This window comes from Saprolegnia parasitica (genome assembly GCF_000151545.1).
Source record: "Saprolegnia parasitica CBS 223.65 unplaced genomic scaffold supercont2.12, whole genome shotgun sequence".
NCBI classification, from domain to species: domain Eukaryota; phylum Oomycota; class Saprolegniomycetes; order Saprolegniales; family Saprolegniaceae; genus Saprolegnia; species Saprolegnia parasitica.
Genome location: NW_012156406.1, coordinates 192591 through 214062, shown reverse-complemented (window position 1 = coordinate 214062; position 21472 = coordinate 192591). Strand labels below are relative to the sequence as shown.

Genomic DNA, 21472 nt, shown 5'->3' with positions numbered 1-21472 from the left:
CTGCGGTATCCGGATAGTAGTATAGGCGGCAAAGGGAGGCGGGAAATCCATTTGCCATCTCTCGACCATGGGCAAGTACGTGTGCTGGGTCACGAAGGAGCACCTCGAAGCGACGCTCGGCGCCACCCTCGATCGCGCACGCCTCAACCTCGCCCGTCAGACAGGCTATGCCATCCACGCAGGTGATGCGGCCATGGCGACCGTCGTCGACGAGTTCCATGACACTTTCTCCGCGGCCATGCACGAGCTCATCGAGGCCAGCGGCGAGGCCATGCACCTCCGCGGCGATTCCATGATGCGTCTCAGCGATGTACTCAGCGCGAGCCGCGCCCGAGGTGCCAAGATTTACGGCTTCGACGATGCGACGGACGACACGTCGCGCGCTGCTCGGCTGGACCCGACCGAAGACGTCGATATGGTGGACACGACTGAAGAGCCATCGAGTGACGCTCACGATGCTATTCTGTACGAACGGGCGACGTCCGAGAGCAGCTCATCGGACGACTCGGACGATGATTCGTGCAGCTGGAAAGGCAGCAGTGGTGAAGACGGCGCGTCGTTTGGCGAAGGCGAGGAGTCGGACGTCGAGACGGGTGCTGATTCAGCGAGTGCCCCATCGGTCGTGTCGCCCACAAGTTTGTACTGGCTGCCACGGCGGCTGATTCTGCGCTTATACCGCGATACGTGCGCTGAGATCCACATGACGGCGTACCCGATCACGCGCAAGGCGCTGAGCGCACTGCACAACCTCTTGGAAGGCGACCTTGAACGCCTTCTCGCGAAGCATCTGTACACGCTCGCCGAGCTTGAGCAAACTGCGTATGTGGCTCGTATCGAACAAGAGCTCCAAGAGGCCAAGGAAGAAATTCGCATGACGACGCCCAAGCTGCTTCGTCGCAGCAAGCGCCGCCTCAGCGGTGGCGACGTGGTCGGTCATATGGCGACGGAGGCCCAGCGACGCAAGTCGCCACGCCGCGCAAAGGAGAACACGACGCCGCTGCGCAACAAGCTGAGCCTGATGCACGTTGGGCGCCAGGTTATGATTTCCCCATAGTTTTATAGCAACCCAGTATGTAATTTTCATTGTACCATCAGCAGCTTCCATCGTTTCGACATGCACTAATATCCAGAGACGACTTCACTCGGTCGGCAGCTGCGCGGGAGCATCGACAACAGGCTCCTTCGCCTCCTTTAGCGCGTCCGGCCAGGACCCATCGTCTTGAACCGGCCAGTTGACGTCGTTGCGCGCATGCTCGGGAACCAGTCGCTCCCGCGTCGCCATGTCCACGTGCCTCAGCTCTACGCCAGCACAACACATGAGCATGATCTTCGTATTAGACGGACGCCGCACCGTCGGCCGTAAAGTTGAACAACGGTGGCACGGGCGTGTCGTTCGGGAGCGCAAAGCCTTCTTGGCTATGGAGGACGCAGTGAGCGACTCGCCAGAGAAAGGTGACGAGCAATGTACCGGAGCTCATCAAAGAAAGGGTGCGCGGCGGCTTCCAAGGGCTTGATGCGCCTAGAGCACCATAAGCCTTCGACCATCAATGCTATCGTACTTGACGGGATCGTAGGCAAGCATCTTGGCGATGAGATCAATGGCTTCTTCAGGCGTCCGGCTGCGAAAGACCTTGGACCACGGGTGCGCGCGGATCTGCGGGAACTGGAACTCGGTGTAGTTGGGGTTCATGGCCTGGATCTCCTCGCGCGCGGGCGTACCAAGCACCTTGATGATCTCGACGAGCTGGTCGACACCGCTCTCGCCAGGGAAAAGCGGCTGGCCAAGGAGAAGCTCGCCAAAGACGCAGCCGAGCGACCACACGTCTAATGCAAGATTCGAGAGATGTGGGATGTGGACCAAGCGCACCTATTGCCGTCGTGTAGTCCGTCGCTCCAAAGATCAACTCGGGCGCGCGGTAGTAGCGTGAGCAAATGTACGAGACGTTGGGTTCGTTTGGCTGGAGCTTCTTGGCACTAGTCGTGGCTATGGGATGACGTGATAGAGGAGACGCAGACGCACCTGCCAAAGTCGCAAATCTTGACGACGTGACTCTGTGGGTTGAGAAGAAGGTTCTGGGGCTTGATGTCGCGGTGGCAGATCTCCATTGCGTGAATGTATCCGAGGGCTCGGCAGATCTGGTAGATGTAGAGCTTGACGTGCAAGATCGGCATGAACTGCTTGTTGCGCTGCAGTTGGCGGGCGACGCCGTACAGCGTGTCGGGGATGTACTCCAAGACCAAGTTGAGGTAGAGCTCATCGGGCTACACGGGGCGGCTAAGCGCCATGGCCATCGATCGTAGCTATACCTTCTCTCCGTTGCAGTAGAAGCAGTGCTTGAGCTGCACGATATTGTCGTGCTGAAGTTGGCGCATGATTTGCATCTCGCGGTTCTTGAAGCGCTTGTCCTGGAGTACCTTCTTGATGGCGACGACCTCGCCCGTCTCTTCGATCGCAGCCTGGAAGACGACGCCAAAGGACCCATTGCCGATGATGCGCTCCGCCGAGTAATGGATCGTCTTGCCCTAGCGCATGGCATGAGCGTGGCGCTTCCTCATGGACGAAGCGTACGTCGGCGAGAGTATGCGTCGAGCTTGAGATCGCGATGGCCTTGACAGCCGCGTCGCTCTCGGCGTCGGCCTTCGCGGTGCTCATCTTCGTCACGCCCCGAGTTTCGACTTTTTGGGCATATACAGTTGCCAAGATATCGCCGGAAAGCACCCCTCGACCCCGGATCTCGTCGACGCATCTCGCACACGATTGGCCAAAATCCAGATTTGGACGGCATGCTATTGGCTATCGCGTTCGAATTGCCCCGAATCGGCGGATTTATGCCGTCGACGCCGATTGGCCAAAAAGGCGCCCATTTGCAAAAACACGGCCAACATGCTTGGACGGGGACGGACCTTCGCGCGCAGCCTCGGCCGGACGCGGCTCTTCACGACGAGTATTTATGTCGAAGGTACGACGACTTAGGGTACGAGAAGCAGCTCGCAGATCTTATTGCCTAGGTATCCACTGGCGCACCGACAGCACCCGGCTCCGCGAATCCTTTGAAAAATTTGGCGCCGTCTCCCAAGGTAAGGTTGAGAGCGAGCGACTGGAGGGCCTCATGGACGCGCTGCCTCGGTAGCCTGCATCCTGCCGACGTCGGAAGACACGATGTTTTTATCGGGCTGCGTTACCTTCAAGCACTCGGAAGATGCATTTCGCGCGATGCTCGCCATGAACGGCCAGGTAGACGTATATCCTGTACCCTGGCTAAAATTCACCTGTATAGGAGCTCGATGGTCGCTTGGTCAAGGTCGACTACTTTGACGGCGATCTCGACGACATGGAGTAGTTGGTCGAGAAGCAAAATACCAAATAGATAGCCGTTGCACCCAAGACACGGCTATGATGATATCGTAGTGTCGGGAGAGTTGATAGCATCATCCATGATGCACGAGGCTTCTCCACGCCAGCCGGAGCTCGCTGTTTCGTCAACGCGGAGGCTGCGACGCCGAGGAGCCGACTAGCGTTCGATCCTCCGTGCATTGCGCGCGTCATATAGGTTGAAGCAAAAACATGGAAACCATCGTATCCGGATTATCCGGATGCTAGCCGACTACAACGAAGGCAAGTCGGTGATTTCCATCTTTGGACTAGTACATGGCGATGGGCGGCGAGAACGCGGTCCGTAGCATCACGCTGGAGAACTCGTCGCATGCGCTGTCCGATGTAAGTTGACGCGCAGTATGTGCGGGGTCTCATGGCGGCCAGGGGCGCACGGTGCACTACCGCGTCGAGCGGCAGATCGGCTGCGGCTCGTTCGGCGCTGTCTTCCAAGTCGTCATCGAGGACACGGGGGAAGTTGTCGCGATCAAGAAGATCTTCCAAGACAAGCGCATCAAGAACCGCGAGCTCCAGATCATGCGTCAGCTCCACCATGGCAACATTGTGCAGCTCAAGCACAGCTTCTACTCGCGGGTACGACCTGCATCGTCGGCTTTGCACCCATGGCGACCATCTTTAGGCAGGCGCGGACGACCTCTACCTCAACCTCGTGCTCGAGTACATCCCGGAGACGATCTATAGCATCATTCGCCGCTTCCAGGAACGGCAGAAGGTGCTGCCGCTCATCTACACCAAGCTGTACATGTACCAAATGTGCATTGCGCTCGGGTACCTGCACTCGATGGGCATTTGCCATCGCGACATCAAACCCCACAACGTACTCGTGAACCCACAGACGCACGTCGTGAAGCTCTGCGACTTTGGCAGGTACGCTGCATGAGACCCCGCTTCGTGTCTCGATCGTAGTATGACTGCTAGTGCCAAGATGCTCCAGGCCCACGAACCCAACGTCTCGTACATTTGCTCGCGCATGTACCGCGCGCCGGAACTCATTTTTGGGGCGACCAACTACACGACCGCCATCGGTACGCACCCAGTGCACTTGATTGTGCATCACGTTGCTACTAGACATGTGGTCGCTCGGGTGCGTCTTTGGCGAAATGCTGCTATCCAAGCCGCTCTTTCCTGGCGAGAGTGGGTTCGTTGACCAGCTCAGCAACATCATCAAGATCGTGGGCACGCCGACGCGCGACGACGTCCACGCAATGAACCCGCAGCACACGGACTTCAAGTTCCCGCGCATCCGCCCGCAGTGGGCCGTCAAGTTTGGCGACTGCCACTCGGAGGCTGTCGACCTCATCACCAAGATGCTCGTCTACGCCCCGTCCAAGTACGAATTGTCGGCGACGATTGTGCTCGGACTCTGATCGTGTGGCTTCATAGACGCATGCATCCGCTTGAGGCTGCGGCCCACCCGTTTTTTGACGACTTGCGGTGCGTACTTTGACGCGTTGCACGGAACGGACGGGGATATGCTAGGCGCCCGCATTTCGCCCTTGCCAACAACCAGCCCGTGCCGCCCCTCTTTAACTTTACGCTTCAAGGTCGTCTCTGCACATATATAAACGATGCGCTCAATGGCGATCCTGTAGAGCTCTCGCAAGTGCCGCAGGACGTTCGGGAGCGCCTCGTGCCGCCCCACGCGCGCAATGCGTGGAACTGGACCCAAGTCGACGAATCGTAGGCGCGCCGCTTTATACAAAACAAAAGACGTTGGTTGCGTGTGCATGCAGAGGGCCTACGCCAGCACGAGCACGTCGGCCGCGGACTCGGGCGCATTGTTGCCTTCGACGACCTCCTCCTCTTTGATCGTGCGGGGCCGCGTCGTCTTCTTCTTGCTCGCGCCGCCCTTTTTCGTCGACGCTTTGAGCAGCTTGATGGCGACGCGCGGACCTGCCGAGGTGTGGATGGCCCGAGGTGCCACACGCGTCGGGCGCTCCAAGGCCGTGGCGCGCTCCGTGCACGAGACGCGGTCGCCAGGACCCGCGCTCGTCATGGGGCGCCGGACACCAACCCTACCCACCGTCATGAGGCGTGCTACGCCAGGAAGAAGCACACGCACCGCTCGGCGACGCGTTCGTTCTGGAGCTCGAGCTTGGTTTTGAATGCTCTATCGAATCACGGCATTGGCGTTGAGATACGCGATCGATCCTCGTACATGACGCATGAGCTGGAGCGAAATCTCATTCTTCAAAATGAGCTCCGTAAGCTCGAGATCCACGGACGCGGCTTCGTGGAGGATCTGCGTCAAGGCTCTCGTGAGGCCCGAGACAGCAGACAAGTATACCTCTTCTTTGGAGACGACGTCGGGCGAGGTCTTCTTGGCGTCGAGAATGGCCTCGAGCTTGGCCACTTGTCGCGTCAAGCACGCATTTTCCGCCTACCATCCATCGTGCGTACATCATGCGCATTCCCGAGTACTACCTGAAGCTGCGTGCAACGCGCATCAATGGCGGGGTCTGCCGCCGGCCGCACGAAGAGCTGTTTCTTGAGCTCGTGGATTTCCTACCATATACATGTACGCGTCTACCAAGACTGTCGATCCGCTGTACTTGCTGCAGAATTGGAATGTTGTTGACTTCAACCTGGAGCTGCGCGTTCTCTTGGCGCAGCTTGTGGATGGCGGCGTCGCCCACGAGGCCCTTGTAGTGCGCGACCATCTCCTACGACGTCCCAAGTTAATGGCCGTGCCGCGTCGGTCGCGGTACCGAGAGGCCTTCAATGTGCTTGAGGAGCTTCCGGATCGTCGTGCTCGGGTCCGACGGATCGACGATCGCGTGGGACGAGAGTGGCACCGACGGTGTCGACGGGCGAGGCGTTGTGAGCGGAGGCTCCGAGTGACCGCCTTCGACTGCCGACGGGTCGGGGTTGGCCAAGCGCATGCGTTCGACAAAGACCGACTTGCTGTTTTCGCAGTCGTTGCTCGTCGGTGTCTCTTCGAGAGGGGGCTCGTGGGGCGCGAGCCGGCTCTGCACAGCCTATGAGCGGTGTCGCAGCCAGAGTGCACACCTGGGCGAGGTACTCGAGCAAGATTGGGTTGTTGTTGAGAAAGTCGTCGCGGAAGAGCTGCACGTGACCGCGCAACTCCTCGACGTCTACCGAGGAGGAGGATGAGCTGATGCTCAAACAAGGTGCAGGTCCGCTGTACGCTCAGCCTGGAACGGCGTCGACGGCCGCGCGCGCAAGCTCGAGCTTGGGACGGGCGGAGGCACATCACAGAGGTCGCGATCCAGCGCCTGCAAGACGTCGCCTACGATCAAGCAATGGTCAAGCGTTGCCAAGGATGGTGGGATGGAAAGGACCGTCGAGCGCGCGAAGGCGAGGAAGCGCGCGCAGGACGTGGTACTTGTATCCATGCAGACGCGCGCACGGATTGCCGTCCAAATCGATGCTCTTGAGCTACGCGTGGCTTGAGTCATACGGCGCGCGCTCTATTGTCCGCTGCTACCTTGAGGAGGTGCTTGCACGTATGCAGCGCTGCGTCCAAGTCCAAGATCGCGTTGCCAAAGACCGAGATGTGCGAGAGCTTTGGGAAGGCGCGGAGCGGCGCGAGCGACGCAATCTGCATTCCGATCAAGCCCAAAGCAACGAGCGGCCACGTACGCAGTTGTTGGCCGCGTACAGCTTTTGGAGGCCAAAGCACTGCAGCGACTCGAGCGACGTCACTTGGTTGAAGTTGATGTTGAGCTACGGGCATGTCGAGAGACGAAGATACGAAGCGTACTACCTCGACGAGGTTGACAAGATGCGCAAAGCCATGCAGACTCGTCAGTGCGTTGTGCGAGAGCGAGAGAAGCTCGAGCGCACTGAGCTCCTGCGCGCACGCGTCGTCGACTTCGGCCAGGCCTTCCTGGCGTAGAATGAGCTATGCATGCACAAAGTCGTTGTCGAGGAGATGCGCGCTAGGATGACAAGACCTCTTTGGTGCTGCCGAGGTCGTAGATGCCAGCATGGGCCATCAAAAAGTCAGCCGTCAGTCGCTTCGTCGAGGTCATTGTCGTCGGCGCCGGTTCCGCGCTGGTGGCTTCAAGTGCTGCTCGCGATGTCGTTACCGAAATTGCGGTTATCCCATCTACGCGATTAGTATTCCCAGGCGGCTCAACAGCTTTCACGTTGCTGCCAGGCGTGCTTGCAACGGCCGGCAACACAAACAAGGCAGTACAAGATGGTCTATCCAAGAGATTTATGTCTAGCGACGCGCCGCGTGGCTAAACTTGCAGCGGTCGCCAAAGCGGCACGAGCCGGCTTGGAAGTCGCGGCACACATCACCATTCGCGCGGCCTCGGTTGTCAAAGCCGTTGCGCGCATCGTTCGTCAAGAGCGCGGGGCTCTCGGGCTCCTCGATGACGTCCTGCGCGAGGCCCCAGAGAATGATGGATATCCGGCCTTTGCCGCAAAAGACTTGGGGCGCAAGCGCGTTCACGCCGTGCTTCCAGTTGATGTTGACGTCGCGCCCAAACGCAAACAGCATCCCGTTGCACTGCGGAAAGTAGATGCGCGACCCGTTCTGCGCGTGGAGAAAGGCCAGCTCGCGCTCGGCGCCGAACGAGACGCCGACAGTAATGTTCTGCGTGCGGGCGCGCCCCGGGTTGTACGCCGCCGAGTCGTGGTGGAACGGCTTCCAGTCGGACGAGTCACGGTACCAGTTGAAGCGCGTGCCCTGGGACCCGGCCTTCATGTTGAAATACTCGCTCGCGCGCCGGAGCACCATCTCGTACGTGGGCGACCCGGTCGGGTTTTGCGAAATCAAGTGACAGCCTTCCGCCCACGGAATCCACTCGGACTTGGCAGCGCCGCTCGACTGCGCCGCGCGCATCTCTTCGATGAGCTTGTAGTAGATGCTCCAGTCGTCCTCGGCGCAAAAGAAGTCGGGCACGACGACCACGTCGTCGTGCTTGAGCGGCTTGTCGAAAACGGGCTTCTTCGGTCCGACGATGATGCGCATGGCTGGGCGCACGAGCGTCGACGCTGGGTCGAACGACTCGGTGTTGCGGCCCGTATTGCCACGCGCGGCCTTGATCGCACACGGGAGGACCGTACCCACGCGCGGGTCGTCGTTGACATCGCGGAGCTCAGGGTCAACCTTTCCGTCGCCACGGTGCGGCTCGGGCTTGCGGGACGTTGGGCGAGACCGGGGCGGTGACCGCGCGTTGGTCTGGCGCGGGCTACGACGCGGGCTTCGGCGATCGCGCACGGGGCTTCGCGTGCGGCTGCGCGAGCGACGCGACCCTTGACGCCGACGAGGGCTTCGCGCCCGGTCGCTGCCACGGCTGGCGCTCAACGGTCCATTTAACAGCGCCTCCTTGTCCATCGCCTTGGTGCCTGCTTCAACGACAGAGGCAATTTGGCCGTGCATGGATGGCAACAGTATCCGTATGATTAACCGGTCGGCCTCATTCAACCGACACAAGGGCTTCCAGTGCAAAATAGGATAGGTTAACCGGTTAGCTCTCGAGTCGTGGGTTCGGCGGCGGCCGTGGCGCGCGCAGTGGCGAGGATGTACGTCGCGGCTTGGGCTCGTCTTGGGGCCGAAGCCGGTTTTCGTCTCGAAGACGCGCGTCCATCTCGGCGAGCTGCGCATACGCATCCGCGCTCCAGTCGCGGTCCACGTTGTGCGGGTTGTGCAGCAAGTCGTCAAAATGCTATGACAATGTGATCGAACGACGGTCGACATGAGGCGATGCAAGATGCACGTACGCGCAAAATGGCGTCTTTCAGCGTGAGATATTGGTCTTCGAGCGCTACGAAATGTACGATACGACGATTGTGCATCGGAATGGTTGTTGCACCTGAGTACTTGGCTTTTTCTTCCGCGAGCACGACCTGGAAAGACCGGCGCAGCTTGTTGTTGGAGGCCGCACTGCTGTGTACTGTGGACGGACGTGAGCGACTGACATGGGCAGCGGGCGCTACACGTCCACATTGGCCGCCAAGTTGCCATCCACCAGTAGAATAGTATGCAGTACGTGTCGGCCGCGCCGAGACCGGGCGGTGCGGAAGCACGGGAGTCTGTAGCTCATGGACTTTGTGGGCCTCGCGCTGGAGCGATGCATACTGTAGCGGAGGTGGCTCCTCTGGCTTGCGCCGAAACTCGCGTAAATGGCCGTGTGTCTCGATCGACACGGTCGTCCTCTCGAGCGCGCGCCGAAGCGCTCGGATCGCTGCATCGTCCATGAGCTTGGCGCAGTACGCTCCATTGTTCTCGCTTTCCGCATCTTCAGGCGCCTCGTTCTCTGTCGCTGGCTCGTCGTTGATCACGCACTTGATCGCCGCGCCCTTCTCCATGCCGCCGTCGGTTGCACCGAAACCGCTGGAATGACGTGGCACGCTCACCGTCGTCGTCTTGACCTTGGATGATGCCAAGACCGCGCACACGACTGGACGTGGCTGTGCTTGCATTCGAAACATATACTTGGCTTTGGAGCTATAAGATGGTAGCAACCCCCATGAACGGTTTGCATCCACGACACTAGGGCCACAAAATTGTACGGGGATCCATTGAAACATAGAAATTCGACTCCAAATCCAGCATCCAACACCTGATGATAGATATACGGGGAATTCATTTACATTATTAGCGTGTCGTTTTCAGGGTAGTTGTAAATTAGAGCGTCGTCCGATTTTTTGCCCTGGGTTTTGGGTCACCCTTGGCGTCCCCCCCGCATTGCGGGGGTATCAACGCCGCAGCGGGCAGAGGGTGGGGGTTGGTAGGGGTAAATAGAGTCAAAATGCGACGCTCTAATTGAATTCCTTGACCTGATGATGATGAAATATCGAAGCGAGTCCAGCGCGCGTCGGATCACTCAGCAAGCAGCGTTGCGTCGAATTGCATCCAGTGTCCCGCACCCAAGTACACATATACGTACACCAAATGCATGGCCTGATCGACAATCCACGACGAGCCACACAATCCGAACTGTGTATTCCTCACCTACCTGGGCCAGGGAAGGCGGCTTTTGAATCCGAACACTCGAAGCGGAGGAAGAAATCGTGTCCAGCACGAACGCCCGGTGTTGTACGGTTCGCGCTTGACGTTTTCTGCGAGGCGTTCGATCTTGAGCAAGTCGGTCTCAACGAACGATCGCAACGCGCCTTGTCACACGCGATGGCTTTTCGTGCGTGGGTGCACCGACTGGACAATGGGCGAAATGAAAGTCTTAAGTTAATATTGGTTGGCTAGTATACTATGCTAATGGTGCGGCACTACACAACGACAACGATCGTCTTGGCAGTCTTGTCGTGTTGGTGGCGGCTTTTATCCTTGTCCTGGATCGCTCGGAGCACGTGCGCAATGATGGCAGCGTCACCTTCGTGGCGGTGCATTCGGACGACGAGCACGACACCGACGAGAACGGACGCGACGACGATCGCTGCGCCGATGGCCGACATTTCAAAGCCCACATCGCTGGCTTGTATAGCATCATCGGAGGACGCCTCCATGCGGACGGAGGTTTTGTTGAGGGCAAAAGTCGCGCCAAGACCCACAAATTTCGTGGCTGTCTCCGTGTCAAACTCGGCCAAGAACTGCAGCAGCTCCGTCTTGGTCATTCGTGCCATGACGGCGCGAACGCTGTCAACGGCGGCACGCTGGTCAGCGACTTTGCCGAGGCTTTGAACGACAGTGATCGCGTGCGTGTACTCGGCGTCGGTCACGGGCGTCGTCGCGTGGCCGGGCAGCGGCAAGCCAAAGTCGGTTCGGATCGCCTTGTAGACCTCGTTTTCGGACCGCGCAAAGTCTTCAGTGAACTCGCCGAGCGCGTTCTTGACAAGAACGTCGCGGTCGTCGTTGTAGGCAGCAGCGAGGCTCACGAGGCTCAGGACGACGAGCACGACGACCGAGACGAGCTGCATGCTCGCAACACCAAATTTGCTTGTGCGAGTGTCTCTCGCGAACAGCAAAAATTCGGTGCTGCCAAGTGGTGTTGGTAATTATGTCTTTAGGTTTGTATGGTGTGCTGGCTGTTTTAGCGCCCTGCGTGTTCGGGCCAATGAGGCTTCGCCAGAATGTAAGTCACGCGACGGGTCAGCGCGGGTCTGAGTCGCCCGCTCATCATACTTTAAGAGGCACGGTTCCTTGGTGCGCCAAGTGGACTCTGTGCAGCGGCGCGCCAACACTGTGACGACGGCAGCCTCTTCACGGAAGTGGATAGAAGTCGTGGAGATTTTTCATGCGAGGAAATATCTTGCGTGTGTCGTCCAATTGTCGCGTGCAGAAATCCGGATGGTCGGGAGAGACAGCCAATGGCGTGCGAGGCAACTCCGGATCGTGCACTTTGCCTGTTCATCGAAACCAGCATGAAGGTCGTCCTCGCGGTCCTCCTAGCAGCGGTGTGTGCACAGGCGGCACACCACCGCAGTCGCACGGTCTGCACACACGTCAGCGTTGTTGGCGACGCCACGTTTTGTGTCGAGGGCCCCATCTGCGGTGCTGAAGGCAGTGCATGCCCCAAGAAGGGCGAAGTCGCGGCGCAAGATTGTAACAGCGGTCTGCGAAGCTACTACGCTACGTCTGGAACGTGCGTGGCGCCGGCCGACGCGACGTGTCAGCAACTGCCCTCGGGCGCAAGAGGTTGCGTCTTTGATGCTACGAGCTCGAACGAGCCTTCGCCAACTGGAACGTCTCCATCGACGCCATCTTCCACTACAGCGAGTGCGCCAACGACGCCGCAACCAACAACACGGCACCCACACATCCATAGTCGGTCCCCAAAGCCATCGACAACCAAGCCGTCGACACCGCAGACGAGTCCGAGCCCAGAGGGCACACTGCCGCCTTCGAAGCCAGAGGTTTGCAGCGCCGACTGGGGGCAATGCGGCGGGCGGTATTGGAAGCAAGCGACGTGCTGCCAATCCAAAGGCTGGGTTTGTCTTTCCTTTAACACGTACTACGCACAGTGCGTACCACAGAAAGGCGATTAACAAAGTATAATGCAACCACCATGCGCCTATCTCGTGAGCGACCCATGAGCAGAGTAGCATCCCGCGCCGTCGTCGTCCGCTTGTTGGTCGATTCGTCGAATGTAAAGCCATACACGAGTGTAGAAGCTCCCATAAGGATAATTCATTTATCCAGCATGTGTCACTCGCGAGTTTTCACTCTTCAAAATATGGCTGCTTAGCGAGCGTCGTTTGATGAGGCTGTCTTAAGCTATTGTCGCTGCCTCCTCGTCAGTGTGGGGTTGGTTGAAAGTGCCTTCGTTCGTGGCGCTGAGAGCAGAAACTGGGTGCACCGCGCGGAATCGTAGGTCAAGGGCAACGACAGCGAGTGCGGTGGCAGAAAGACAGCCCACGCAGCACACGACGACGACAACCAATTTGGCAACCAATGTCATGAAATCGTCCGCCATACTATTCTCAAGTCAGGCTTTGTAGCTCTACCTGACACTCTGTCCCGCGCCACGGTTAAAGCCTGCTGTTCGTATCTAGAAAATCATTTCTGCTCGTTGTTCTAATGCGTCCTCTCGACGTACCAAGCACTAGTAGGATTTTTCTATTGCTCTATTTCCTGCGACTATTCGCGCGCGAATGCGCCACTTCTTCTAGATATGAAAGGCGCGACCAGCGTCTTGCAGCGAGGCTTTTGTCACAACAGCATTTGCCCTCATGGTCCGAGCCGTCGCACTCCTCCTCTTCGCCCTGCAGGCTGCTGTGGGAGTGCAGGAAGTCACAAACAACCCGCGCAAGTGGCTGCACCTCTTCCAAAAGTCGCTGCAAGTGGAAAGTGCGACCGAGGGCAACGTGCTCGATCAAGGCCTTGGCCTACTCGCGACGCACGACTATAACAGCACGGTCGCCTTTGGTAAATTTCTCAGCAACGACGACCAGAAGGAGGACGTCAACGTGCTGCTCTCGATCGATATCAAGCTCGGCGCTGCGGACGCGGCCTTGCTCGCGCCGTCGGACGAGGACAATGCGTCGGAAGCTGTCGTTGACATCAACGTTGCCGACTTTTACACACCGGAAGCATACGAAAAAATGTGCGCGGCGATGCCCACTTGCTGGACGCCGTCTACGGCATTTCGACCGGAGCCATGAGCATCTCGGGGCCGTTCATTGACCTGGAGCGCCTCACCGCGCACGTGGACATTCGATTTTGGTTTGTTGCCGACCCGCAGGCCAAGCTACCCAACCTCAAGGACCGAAAGAACCTTCCAGACCGGGTCTTTCAGTGCACTGGTGTCGACATTGGTGCCGTCGAAAACTACGCCAACTTTGCGTGCCGACTCAAGAGCGCGGGTACAGATGTGGCAGTGGAAGCCGAGGCGCCAACGATGTTCGAATCGACGGCCGTGACGGGACCGCTTGTCGGCGCCCTCTTTGGCATCGTCATGTTTGCGATCGGGCTTCTCGGTGCCGTCATGCTGCGCGACCGGCGCGACCGCCTCGCGGCCCGGGCGTCGGCGGTCGAGATGAAGGACCAAACCAGTGACGTGCCAACGCACGTCGATGTCGAGTTGGAAGCGGACTCGGCAAGTGTCGTGACCATGTGAGCCGACGACGATGCATTTTCAAATGAAGGCACGACGAGCCGTAGCAGCCTGACGTCGATTCTATCGAGGCGCTAGCTAATAGCTAATATAAGACGAGTCGTGAAAAGAGTGGTTGTGGTCTTCAAGACGCAAGATCAAACTCGATATCATACCGCGGAGGCAAGAGGAGTATTCTTCCATGGCAACGGGCGGGCAAATATTATTTGATTGTTGCTGTTTGTGTGGGCAAATTTATGTCATCGACGCATGCATCGTAGTCGTCCTGCTGCGAACTTGTTCACAATTCGCAACCAGTTTTCATGGCTGTGCGCCCTTATTTGCTATCTCTCGCTTGCACTCGTAGCGCGAATGCTAGTCCGAGTGTATTGTTCAAGCCGTAGAATGTGTCGTGACTTCACGACATTTATGTGCAAGGTTGCTTGCGGCGTTCTCAAGAGAAATGCAAGTCCAAGCAAATGGTTGCCGTAAACATAAAACGTCAATTTGGAATATCCGGGTAGGTTAAACACTTTAACGCTTTGCACTTGCGAAAGATACGCTTTTGAACCGAATTGCGGAATGGCCCTCGTGCCCAGTGCGACGCGGCAGTGGACGCCAGCGGCCACTGCCACATACGCGTGTGCAAGCCGGCGCTACGCATTCGTCGCTCTCGAGTACATTGACTGCGTCGTTCTTCAGCTCTGGAAGAACGAGGCGTCGCCCGAGAATGACTGCCCGTCGTCGGCCATGCCAGGGCTTGTCGAGCTCGGCGGGCACACGGAGCGCGTGCACCTTGCCAGCTTCCACGAAAGCTCCGCTTGTGACACTTTATGCACCGTATCGACGGACCGGTGCGTACTCTGTGTTGGGGCTCGACGTGTACACGTGACTAGAGTCCTTCTGTGGCGCCTCGTGCCTGCACCGTACGACAAGATTGAAATCCAGAAGCTTCCGTTGACCGAGTCGCCTCGCGCCGAAGTGTCGGCGATTGCGTTCGATGCGTCGGGCACGCTCCTCGCTGTGGCCTTGGGCAAGCAGGTGGATGTGCTCCAAGCGCAAACGGGCGGCATCTTCATCACACTCGAGGGTCATCTCGCCAAGGTATGGGATTTGTTAATGAACGCACTCATTAAGCGCCTCCAACTAATAGATCACAGAGTGTCTTTTCCACCCGTGCCATCCGCACTGGCTCGTGACGGCGTCGGAAGATCGGACCTATAAAGTACCTTAATGTTGAGCACAGAAATCTGACTCGCTCTCCTTAGATTTGGGACCTCTCGGAGCAAAAGCTCTTGTTTCAATCTGCCGTCCTCTCGGCGTACGCGATATTGCGTCTCGCTGTGCACCCTGTGTCGGGCGACATTGCGTGTGCCTTTGGTGATGGCGTCGTCCGCGTCTTCGACGCAACAAAGTTTGGGAATGAGCTCGCATCCGCAAATCTGGCCCAGTACCTCGATCGCCGGGAAAAGAAACAACATGTAATGAGAGATGCTCTCGCTGGCGGGTACAGATGCATTTCGTGTAGGTCGCACAACAAGTGGAGAAGGTGCTCGAGGCGACTCAAAACGTAGTGAGCTCGTTGCCGCCGTGGGCTCGGAGCCAACGCGCGTACGAAAGTGCTCAGGCACGGGCCCTCGCCAAGGCCAACGAGTCACTCGACCCGACCCCCGTGGTGCTCCCAGGTATGGAGCACCTCATGGAGCCGATGCACGAAACCACGTGTACGATCTTGGGACTGGCATACATGGCTTCGTCTGCCACAGCTACGCCACCCGAAACACTGCTCGACGTGCAGCCCATCGTGGAGGCGGCTCACACTCTTCTTGTTGCAACCGTCAACTACCTCGTGGGCATCAACGCTTTCTCGTACGACACGCGCGTCATACGCGCCTTCCAAGACGAGGTTGAGGTGTCCATGGGCATCGCCAAGCACGCGTCATTGCGCCCCGAGCCCGGCCGCTGCGACGTCTGGGTACTGGACGCGTTCATGCCCCGGGTCACGGCCCTCAGTGTTGCGGCGGCGCATCACGCTCTTTCGCAGTCCTCATTGGCTACGACGCACGGACTCTCGATGCACCCGCAAACGTCGCCACCAGAGGGCTCCGTCTTGGTGCAGCTGCTAACGCCGTTGGCCAAGCGCACCAAGAGCCCACTCGATCAGCCAATAACGTACCGGACGTCAATTCCATCGTCCGGGTACGGTGCAGAGAAGAAGCCCAAGTCACTCTCGCTCCGCTTCAAGGGCCTTGGTAAAGCCAAGTTGCCGGCGAAGGTCAGCACAAAGAGTGCGACGTTGCTGACCGAGTACCCGCTGGACGCGCCCGTGCCGTCGGCACTTGTGTCGTCGCACGTCAAGCTGCACGAAATGGCGATCAACCACATTGAATTCTCCAATGACGGGCGTCGGCTAGCGACGGCCGCGAACGACCGGCTGGGCCAAGTGTTAGCACTTCACAAGCCACAGTCGCATCTCTTTGTGGGCCACGACAAGGCTGTGCGCGCGATCCATTGGAGCCACTCAAACAAGCTACTAGTGACAGCGTCCGCCGATGCTACGGCATGCGTGTGGGTCAACGGCAGCGACGTTGCGTCGCTCACGCTACCTCTTCCATCCGCGTCCAAACGCGCCAAGAAGCCCGTCAAGGCGGACGTTGCCGATGCTGTCTTTTACTATATGGACAAATTTGTCGCGGTTGCTGTGGGAAATGCCGTCAAGCTATATCTATATGACATCGACATGGCCCACGCCGCGGGTTGCGTCGAGCACGCCAAGAAACAAAGGGCAAGCGCGCCGACGTCGCACAACTCGAGAATCTCTCGACTGCCAAAGCCGTCGCGTCCTACCGCTTCGAAGCTGTCCAGAGTCTCACTGGTCTCGCTGCGCATAACGCGTTCTTGTCGCACCTCCTAGTGGCAACGGGCTCGGACAAGAGCATCCGCATCGTGGATGTTGCCGTTGGAAAAACAGCGCGCACGATCCACGGAGCCCACTCGCGGCCGGCGCACTCGGTTCGTCTTCGTCTTCGTCGTATTGCCCAAGTAGACCCACGCGCGTAGGTCGTCTTGCCCCGCGCGTCGAGCTACGTGAAGCATGCGCCCAATGTATATGACCTCTTGCTCACGAGCGCGCCGGACAGCACCGTGCACCTCTGGGACATCCGCGCTGACAACTGCATCATGCGCTTCGGTGAGCATCTCAACCGAGTACATGCCCTTGGCGCGGCCTTTAGCCCGTGCATGCGGTAATTGGCGTCGTCGTCGCGCTGGTACCATTTTTCTAACGTTACCTGCGCAGGTACGTGGCGACGGGCTCGGAAGACAAGGTGGCGTACGTCTACGATATTCGCATGGGCCGCAGCCTCGCCAAGCTGCATGGACACACGGACGTCGTCACGAGCGTTGCTTTCCATCCCGTGCGACCCCAAATTGCGACCGCAGCCCTCGATGGCAGCGTGCGCCTCTACGAGGCAAGGAGCGCCCGCGAAGAGACTTGAGACATGTTTGTTGATTTCTATTTTGCTGCTTGATATTGCTCGATATTGTGCTCGAAAAGCCGGGAGAATGCGCAGTTGGAACGAGATTGTGGCGGCCCGACGCGGACGCGATGCTGCTGCCTTGGGCGTGCAGGTTGAGGTCATCTTGCGGGACATGGCACTCGAGTACGCCCATGAGCTCGCGCACCTTGCCGCCGAAGCGGCGCAGCACCGCGGGTCGGACCGTGTTGAGGCCAAGGACGTCGTGTTCGGCGCCCGTACGCACAGACCGCCGTCGCACACCAAGCAGAAATCAGCCATGGCCTCCAGCGTGGCCAAGGACTAGCAAGAGCAAACAAGTAGGCTTGATCCTCATACGATCACCAGGCTGTGTGATGCGTTAGTAGTACTGCTCTAGTGTCGGTTAAAAGAACTTGAAGTAGAGTACGAGCACGATGAAGAGACCGATCGCGACCAGTGGGCCGTACTTTTGGTACATGGCCTACGACGGCATGAATCGACCTTGCGTTGCATCGAGCGACTGTACCTGGAGGCTCAGCTTCTTCGCGCCCCACTTAAAATCCTTCGAGCGGTCGGCGAGGTTGGACGACATTTGCGAGACGCCTACCAAGATGATGTTGGCGGTGCAAGACGGTAGGAGCTGGTACGGTCAATGGCTTCGCCGCGGTTGAGCACTTCTTGGATGTTCTTGCGCATGACGTTGTGAATATCTGCAAGGTCGTTGTTGACCTTGGACATGTTCTGGGACGAGCTGGGGTCCGTGTACTCCTTGCGCTTGCGCTGAATGAACTTGTCTATGTGGAAGCGCATCGGTGCCAACAAGTCCACGATTCGTGTATCGACGTACCAAACTTGATGAACGCATACGGCCGCGCAATCGTCGTGACCGTGTCTCGCCAGCTAAGTGAACGCATGAGCTTCCTTCTCGCGGAACACGTGTGTCGATCGATCGTACTTGTCTCCGTGGTCCCGCTGCAGCTCGTCGACAAAGCCGGCATGGATTTCCTCGAGGTACAAGAACGCAAGGCGCTTCGGGTAGTTCTTGTCCGAAAACGTAAGGTAGCAGTTGCCCTCCTCGATGAGGTAGCTAGTGCCAAGATTAGCTTTGGCTCCGCATGATCGCGGTCGTACTGGAAGCAGTACGGGCCCGACTCGATGCTGCACTTGGTCGGTGATCGCTGATTGAGCTTCTTCATGATTTGCTTGCCCTATTCAGACGAACCGCGTGGGCGACAACTGTGCGGCGACGTGCATTACCTGCTGCTTGTACGTGTCGAGGTTGTCGTGGTAGTCGCCGGCAGACTCCATCGAAGCCACCTACGTGCATGCATGAGCGACTGCTGAGCATGAAGACGGAAGAGGCGCACGAGGATCATGCCATCGGAGACGCGCGCGATGAAGGTTAGGATGGGCATCTCGCTCGGCGGCCGTCGACTCCCAGAATGGTGCAGTATGACGTCATTGTTTTTCAGGTGGTCGTTAGCCTGCACTGTCCTTTTATATACTTTGCAACGTTAATTTTCCCAAAGAAGCTGGGCTTTTGTATGGCATACAAGCGCGACAATAATCGTTGCCCACCGCAAACAAAGCATGGATTCGCCGCCTCGCTCCGCCACGCGGCAGCCGCCCGTCCCGGGGCACCATCCGGCGCTCGAGATGCAGCTCGAAGGCGAAATGCAACCCATGGACCCAGACGTCGACATGGGCTACAACCCACGCGCCGACTTGCTCGTGCACCAGCACTTCTTCAACGGTACTGGCTCCATCCGCGATCCGCGTCCTCACAATCGCGTGTAGACTTTGGGGACGACTTTGACGACGACGACCTCAACTAAGGGCCGTGTTGTTCTCTAAGGCGTCGTAAGCCTGCCATTGTGTCATGTTCCATGTTGGCAATCGGTCAAACGATCAACTCGAGTGGCGAGTACCAGGATAGTGCCTCGCCTTGCAAAAGCCATTGTGCGATTCGTACTGAGCCTTTTCAATTACGCTCTATTGTCTCGTACTGGTGTGGCCTCGGTCGGTCATCTCTGCTCCAAACGTGGCCATGGTGAGTATGCTTCTAACGTTCAGGAATTATACTCCAAGCACACTGTACTACATGTAGTGTGCTGGTGCAGGCAGGAAAAAGGTCGTTGACGGGGCTAGCATTTCGAATTCTGGAGGTTTCTTCGGGCAGGTATTTTGTCCAATCAGCGCACGATGTGGTCCAGGAGCCAATGGCGTGGTCATTTCAATTTGGTGTTAGCTGTGGACGACCATGAGCCGCGCCGTCCGTCGCCTTGTCTCGCTCTCGCAGCGCGCTGCAGTTGCTGCGCGCGCCCCCGCCCGCGCCGCCATGGCCATGAGCTTCCACTCGATGCGACCGGTCGTAAAGCCGCGTATGGCTGCTTTCTTTGCTGGTACGTGCCATGGCTCCTTCTTGCCCATGGCCCATGTGGCTATTGCGAGTAGTGCCCTCGCGGTCGATGTTTATCCAGACGGAAAACACGCCCAACCCGCACAGCATCAAGTTTCTTCCGGGTCGTGCCGTGCTTGACGAGCGCTTCACGACGGGTGTTGACTTTACGCCCAAGTCGCCCGAAGTGCGCCAGTCGTTGCTCGCGAAGGAGCTCTTCACGATCCACGGCGTTACGCGCGTCTTCTTTAGCAAGGACTTTATCTCGGTGACGAAGACTGAAGACGAAGACTGGGATGTAATGCGTCGTGCTGACGTGGCACGAATCTCACTTGTCTGTAGCTCTTGCGCGGCCAAATTTTCGCGACCATCATGGATTTTTACGCGACGGGCAAGCCCATCATGTCGGACCAGCCGATCATTACGGTGCGCCTCGATCGTGGATCGTGCCATCACGCTTGTGTTTTAGGACACGACGATCTTGGACGACGACGACGAAGTCGTTGCTATGATCAAGGAGCTGCTCGAGACCCGCATTCGTCCGGCTGTCCAGGACGACGGCGGTGATATTTTTACAAGTCGGTGACCGCACCTATCTCTAGCGCACTCAAGCGCCGATACGTAGGGGCTTCGACGAAGAGACGGGGATCGTCAGTGTCCAGCTCGCGGGCTCGTGCGCGGGCTGCCCGAGCTCGTCCGTGACGCTTAAAAACGGTGTCGAAAACATGCTCATGCACTACATCCCGGAAGTGCAAGGTATTCTCGAAGTCGTGGACGAGGAGCTGAACGAAATCAACGAGAAGGAGTTCCAATCGTTGGAGGCGCGGCTGCGTGCGGCGGGTATTCCGTCGATCTAAGTTGCGGTCTAACACTTGTAATATGACACTGTTACCATGCCAGTTGCACCGGCTCGCCATGGACGCTCACTACCTACACGAGATCCCAATACCGAGCGTGCTCAAGAGTCAAACAAGGGTAACGGCATCGGGATACGTAGAAACTCGGGCGCGTTGCATTGGAGGCGTCGGCGTTTCGAATGCTACAAACCGCTACGATCGCACAGATCGTGCAAATACTAGATACTTGGGAGGGGCTGCGAGAAAAGCTTTGAAGTCGCTCCTAGGCGCACCGCGTCGCTCGGCCGCTGCATCTACAGGTGGACGCACAATAAGGATAGTTGTCGGCGTTGTAGATAAACGTCGCCTGTGGCCTGACAGTTGCGTGAAGACGTTCGAGGAGCCGCTTGTATCCGCGACCGAAGACGCTTCTGCAGATTCGGCGATTGATGTGTCGTCGGGTTTGAATGACCGACGCTACCGACCGCTCGTTAACAATGCACTGCCAAAGGAAGCAAACGAAAACTGGTATTACTTCATAATCCCGAGGATTGCAGACGACGGGAATGGTATCACTTTATAACGGGTATGAGTGACGAAAGCAAAAATAATGAGGTCGGGGGGACGATTTCTGGCTTTGTTGGGCGCTGCTAGTCGAATTTCCGATTTTTTTTGCTGAGCAATCCATGCGGAGGTGAAAGGTCTTTGATTGAGTTTTATTATATTGTGAGAAAGGAACGAGCTGGAGGGCAAAAAGTGTAGGGAGCACTGGTATCGTTGGTGCTGGGAGTGTGAAAAGATCAAAAGATTGGTCATACTGGGGCTCGAACCCAGGACCACAGCGTTATTAGCACTGCGCTCTACCGACTGAGCTATACGAC

General features: G+C 58.0%; 14 protein-coding genes and 1 non-coding gene across 15 annotated transcripts; 7 read left to right on the top strand and 8 right to left on the bottom strand.

Annotated features, from left to right (window-relative positions):
* The first annotated feature begins 59 nt into the window (after positions 1-59).
* SPRG_04646 (hypothetical protein) lies at positions 60-1096 on the top strand. Its single transcript, XM_012343055.1, has one exon. It carries the CDS (start codon positions 68-70, stop codon positions 1052-1054), a length of 987 nt encoding a protein of 328 aa, XP_012198445.1. The 5' UTR covers positions 60-67; the 3' UTR covers positions 1055-1096.
* SPRG_04645 (CMGC/GSK protein kinase) lies at positions 1048-2695 on the bottom strand. The gene is made up of 8 exons (XM_012343054.1): positions 2570-2695; positions 2308-2523; positions 2021-2262; positions 1868-1974; positions 1560-1824; positions 1469-1519; positions 1352-1416; positions 1048-1299 (listed from the first exon to the last, which is right to left on the bottom strand). Exons 1-8 carry the CDS (start codon positions 2651-2653, stop codon positions 1139-1141), a joined length of 1191 nt encoding a protein of 396 aa, XP_012198444.1. The 5' UTR covers positions 2654-2695; the 3' UTR covers positions 1048-1138.
* Positions 2696-2867: 172 nt separating this feature from the next.
* SPRG_04644 (hypothetical protein) lies at positions 2868-3392 on the top strand. The gene is made up of 4 exons (XM_012343053.1): positions 2868-2960; positions 3010-3078; positions 3132-3235; positions 3279-3392. The coding sequence occupies exons 1-4, from the start codon at positions 2885-2887 to the stop codon at positions 3339-3341; spliced, it is 312 nt and encodes a 103-aa protein (XP_012198443.1). The 5' UTR covers positions 2868-2884; the 3' UTR covers positions 3342-3392.
* A 231-nt stretch (positions 3393-3623) lies between these two features.
* On the top strand, positions 3624-5147 carry SPRG_04643 (CMGC/GSK protein kinase). Its single transcript, XM_012343052.1, has 8 exons — positions 3624-3718; positions 3761-3967; positions 4014-4261; positions 4313-4419; positions 4463-4724; positions 4778-4828; positions 4874-4938; positions 4987-5147. The coding sequence occupies exons 1-8, from the start codon at positions 3650-3652 to the stop codon at positions 5076-5078; spliced, it is 1101 nt and encodes a 366-aa protein (XP_012198442.1). The 5' UTR covers positions 3624-3649; the 3' UTR covers positions 5079-5147.
* SPRG_04642 (hypothetical protein) lies at positions 5084-7389 on the bottom strand (the record flags this gene model as incomplete). Its single annotated transcript, XM_012343051.1, has 14 exons — positions 5084-5409; positions 5457-5504; positions 5553-5636; positions 5682-5774; positions 5819-5899; positions 5947-6057; positions 6103-6363; positions 6404-6489; positions 6543-6644; positions 6697-6793; positions 6843-6956; positions 6998-7081; positions 7122-7259; positions 7312-7389. The coding sequence occupies 14 exons, from the start codon at positions 7387-7389 to the stop codon at positions 5089-5091; spliced, it is 1698 nt and encodes a 565-aa protein (XP_012198441.1). The 3' UTR covers positions 5084-5088.
* Positions 7390-7548: 159 nt separating this feature from the next.
* SPRG_04641 (hypothetical protein) lies at positions 7549-8760 on the bottom strand. Its single transcript, XM_012343050.1, has one exon. It carries the CDS (start codon positions 8748-8750, stop codon positions 7584-7586), a length of 1167 nt encoding a protein of 388 aa, XP_012198440.1. The 5' UTR covers positions 8751-8760; the 3' UTR covers positions 7549-7583.
* Positions 8761-8808: 48 nt separating this feature from the next.
* On the bottom strand, positions 8809-9679 carry SPRG_04640 (hypothetical protein; the record flags this gene model as incomplete). Its single annotated transcript, XM_012343049.1, has 4 exons — positions 8809-9036; positions 9092-9135; positions 9184-9303; positions 9361-9679. The coding sequence occupies 4 exons, from the start codon at positions 9677-9679 to the stop codon at positions 8839-8841; spliced, it is 681 nt and encodes a 226-aa protein (XP_012198439.1). The 3' UTR covers positions 8809-8838.
* Positions 9680-10535: 856 nt separating this feature from the next.
* Positions 10536-11298, bottom strand: SPRG_04639 (hypothetical protein). The gene has a single exon (XM_012343048.1). It carries the CDS (start codon positions 11243-11245, stop codon positions 10598-10600), a length of 648 nt encoding a protein of 215 aa, XP_012198438.1. The 5' UTR covers positions 11246-11298; the 3' UTR covers positions 10536-10597.
* Positions 11299-11662: 364 nt separating this feature from the next.
* SPRG_04638 (hypothetical protein) lies at positions 11663-12322 on the bottom strand (the record flags this gene model as incomplete). Its single annotated transcript, XM_012343047.1, has 1 exon — positions 11663-12322. A coding segment is annotated over one exon (609 nt), but the record flags the coding sequence as incomplete, so codon positions are not given.
* A 675-nt stretch (positions 12323-12997) lies between these two features.
* On the top strand, positions 12998-13986 carry SPRG_04637 (hypothetical protein; the record flags this gene model as incomplete). The annotated part of the gene is made up of 2 exons (XM_012343046.1): positions 12998-13371; positions 13431-13986. 2 exons carry the CDS (start codon positions 12998-13000, stop codon positions 13882-13884), a joined length of 828 nt encoding a protein of 275 aa, XP_012198436.1. The 3' UTR covers positions 13885-13986.
* A 456-nt stretch (positions 13987-14442) lies between these two features.
* SPRG_04636 (hypothetical protein) lies at positions 14443-17696 on the top strand (the record flags this gene model as incomplete). The annotated part of the gene is made up of 9 exons (XM_012343045.1): positions 14443-14714; positions 14757-14964; positions 15014-15085; positions 15129-15341; positions 15389-16555; positions 16645-16872; positions 16921-17105; positions 17159-17315; positions 17491-17696. The coding sequence occupies 9 exons, from the start codon at positions 14443-14445 to the stop codon at positions 17680-17682; spliced, it is 2694 nt and encodes an 897-aa protein (XP_012198435.1). The 3' UTR covers positions 17683-17696.
* A 64-nt stretch (positions 17697-17760) lies between these two features.
* Positions 17761-18772, bottom strand: SPRG_04635 (hypothetical protein; the record flags this gene model as incomplete). The annotated part of the gene is made up of 8 exons (XM_012343044.1): positions 17761-17838; positions 17884-17960; positions 18005-18151; positions 18205-18257; positions 18313-18444; positions 18489-18565; positions 18615-18674; positions 18725-18772. The coding sequence occupies 8 exons, from the start codon at positions 18770-18772 to the stop codon at positions 17761-17763; spliced, it is 672 nt and encodes a 223-aa protein (XP_012198434.1).
* A 175-nt stretch (positions 18773-18947) lies between these two features.
* Positions 18948-19348, top strand: SPRG_04634 (hypothetical protein; the record flags this gene model as incomplete). The annotated part of the gene is made up of 2 exons (XM_012343043.1): positions 18948-19110; positions 19155-19348. The coding sequence occupies 2 exons, from the start codon at positions 18948-18950 to the stop codon at positions 19190-19192; spliced, it is 201 nt and encodes a 66-aa protein (XP_012198433.1). The 3' UTR covers positions 19193-19348.
* A 269-nt stretch (positions 19349-19617) lies between these two features.
* On the top strand, positions 19618-20612 carry SPRG_04633 (hypothetical protein; the record flags this gene model as incomplete). Its single annotated transcript, XM_012343042.1, has 5 exons — positions 19618-19759; positions 19812-20053; positions 20098-20181; positions 20225-20333; positions 20368-20612. The coding sequence occupies 5 exons, from the start codon at positions 19618-19620 to the stop codon at positions 20610-20612; spliced, it is 822 nt and encodes a 273-aa protein (XP_012198432.1).
* Positions 20613-21400: 788 nt separating this feature from the next.
* Positions 21401-21470, bottom strand: SPRG_30048. Its single transcript has one exon. It is a non-coding gene; the product is annotated as a tRNA-Ile (tRNA).
* Between the last annotated feature and the right edge of the window lie 2 nt (positions 21471-21472).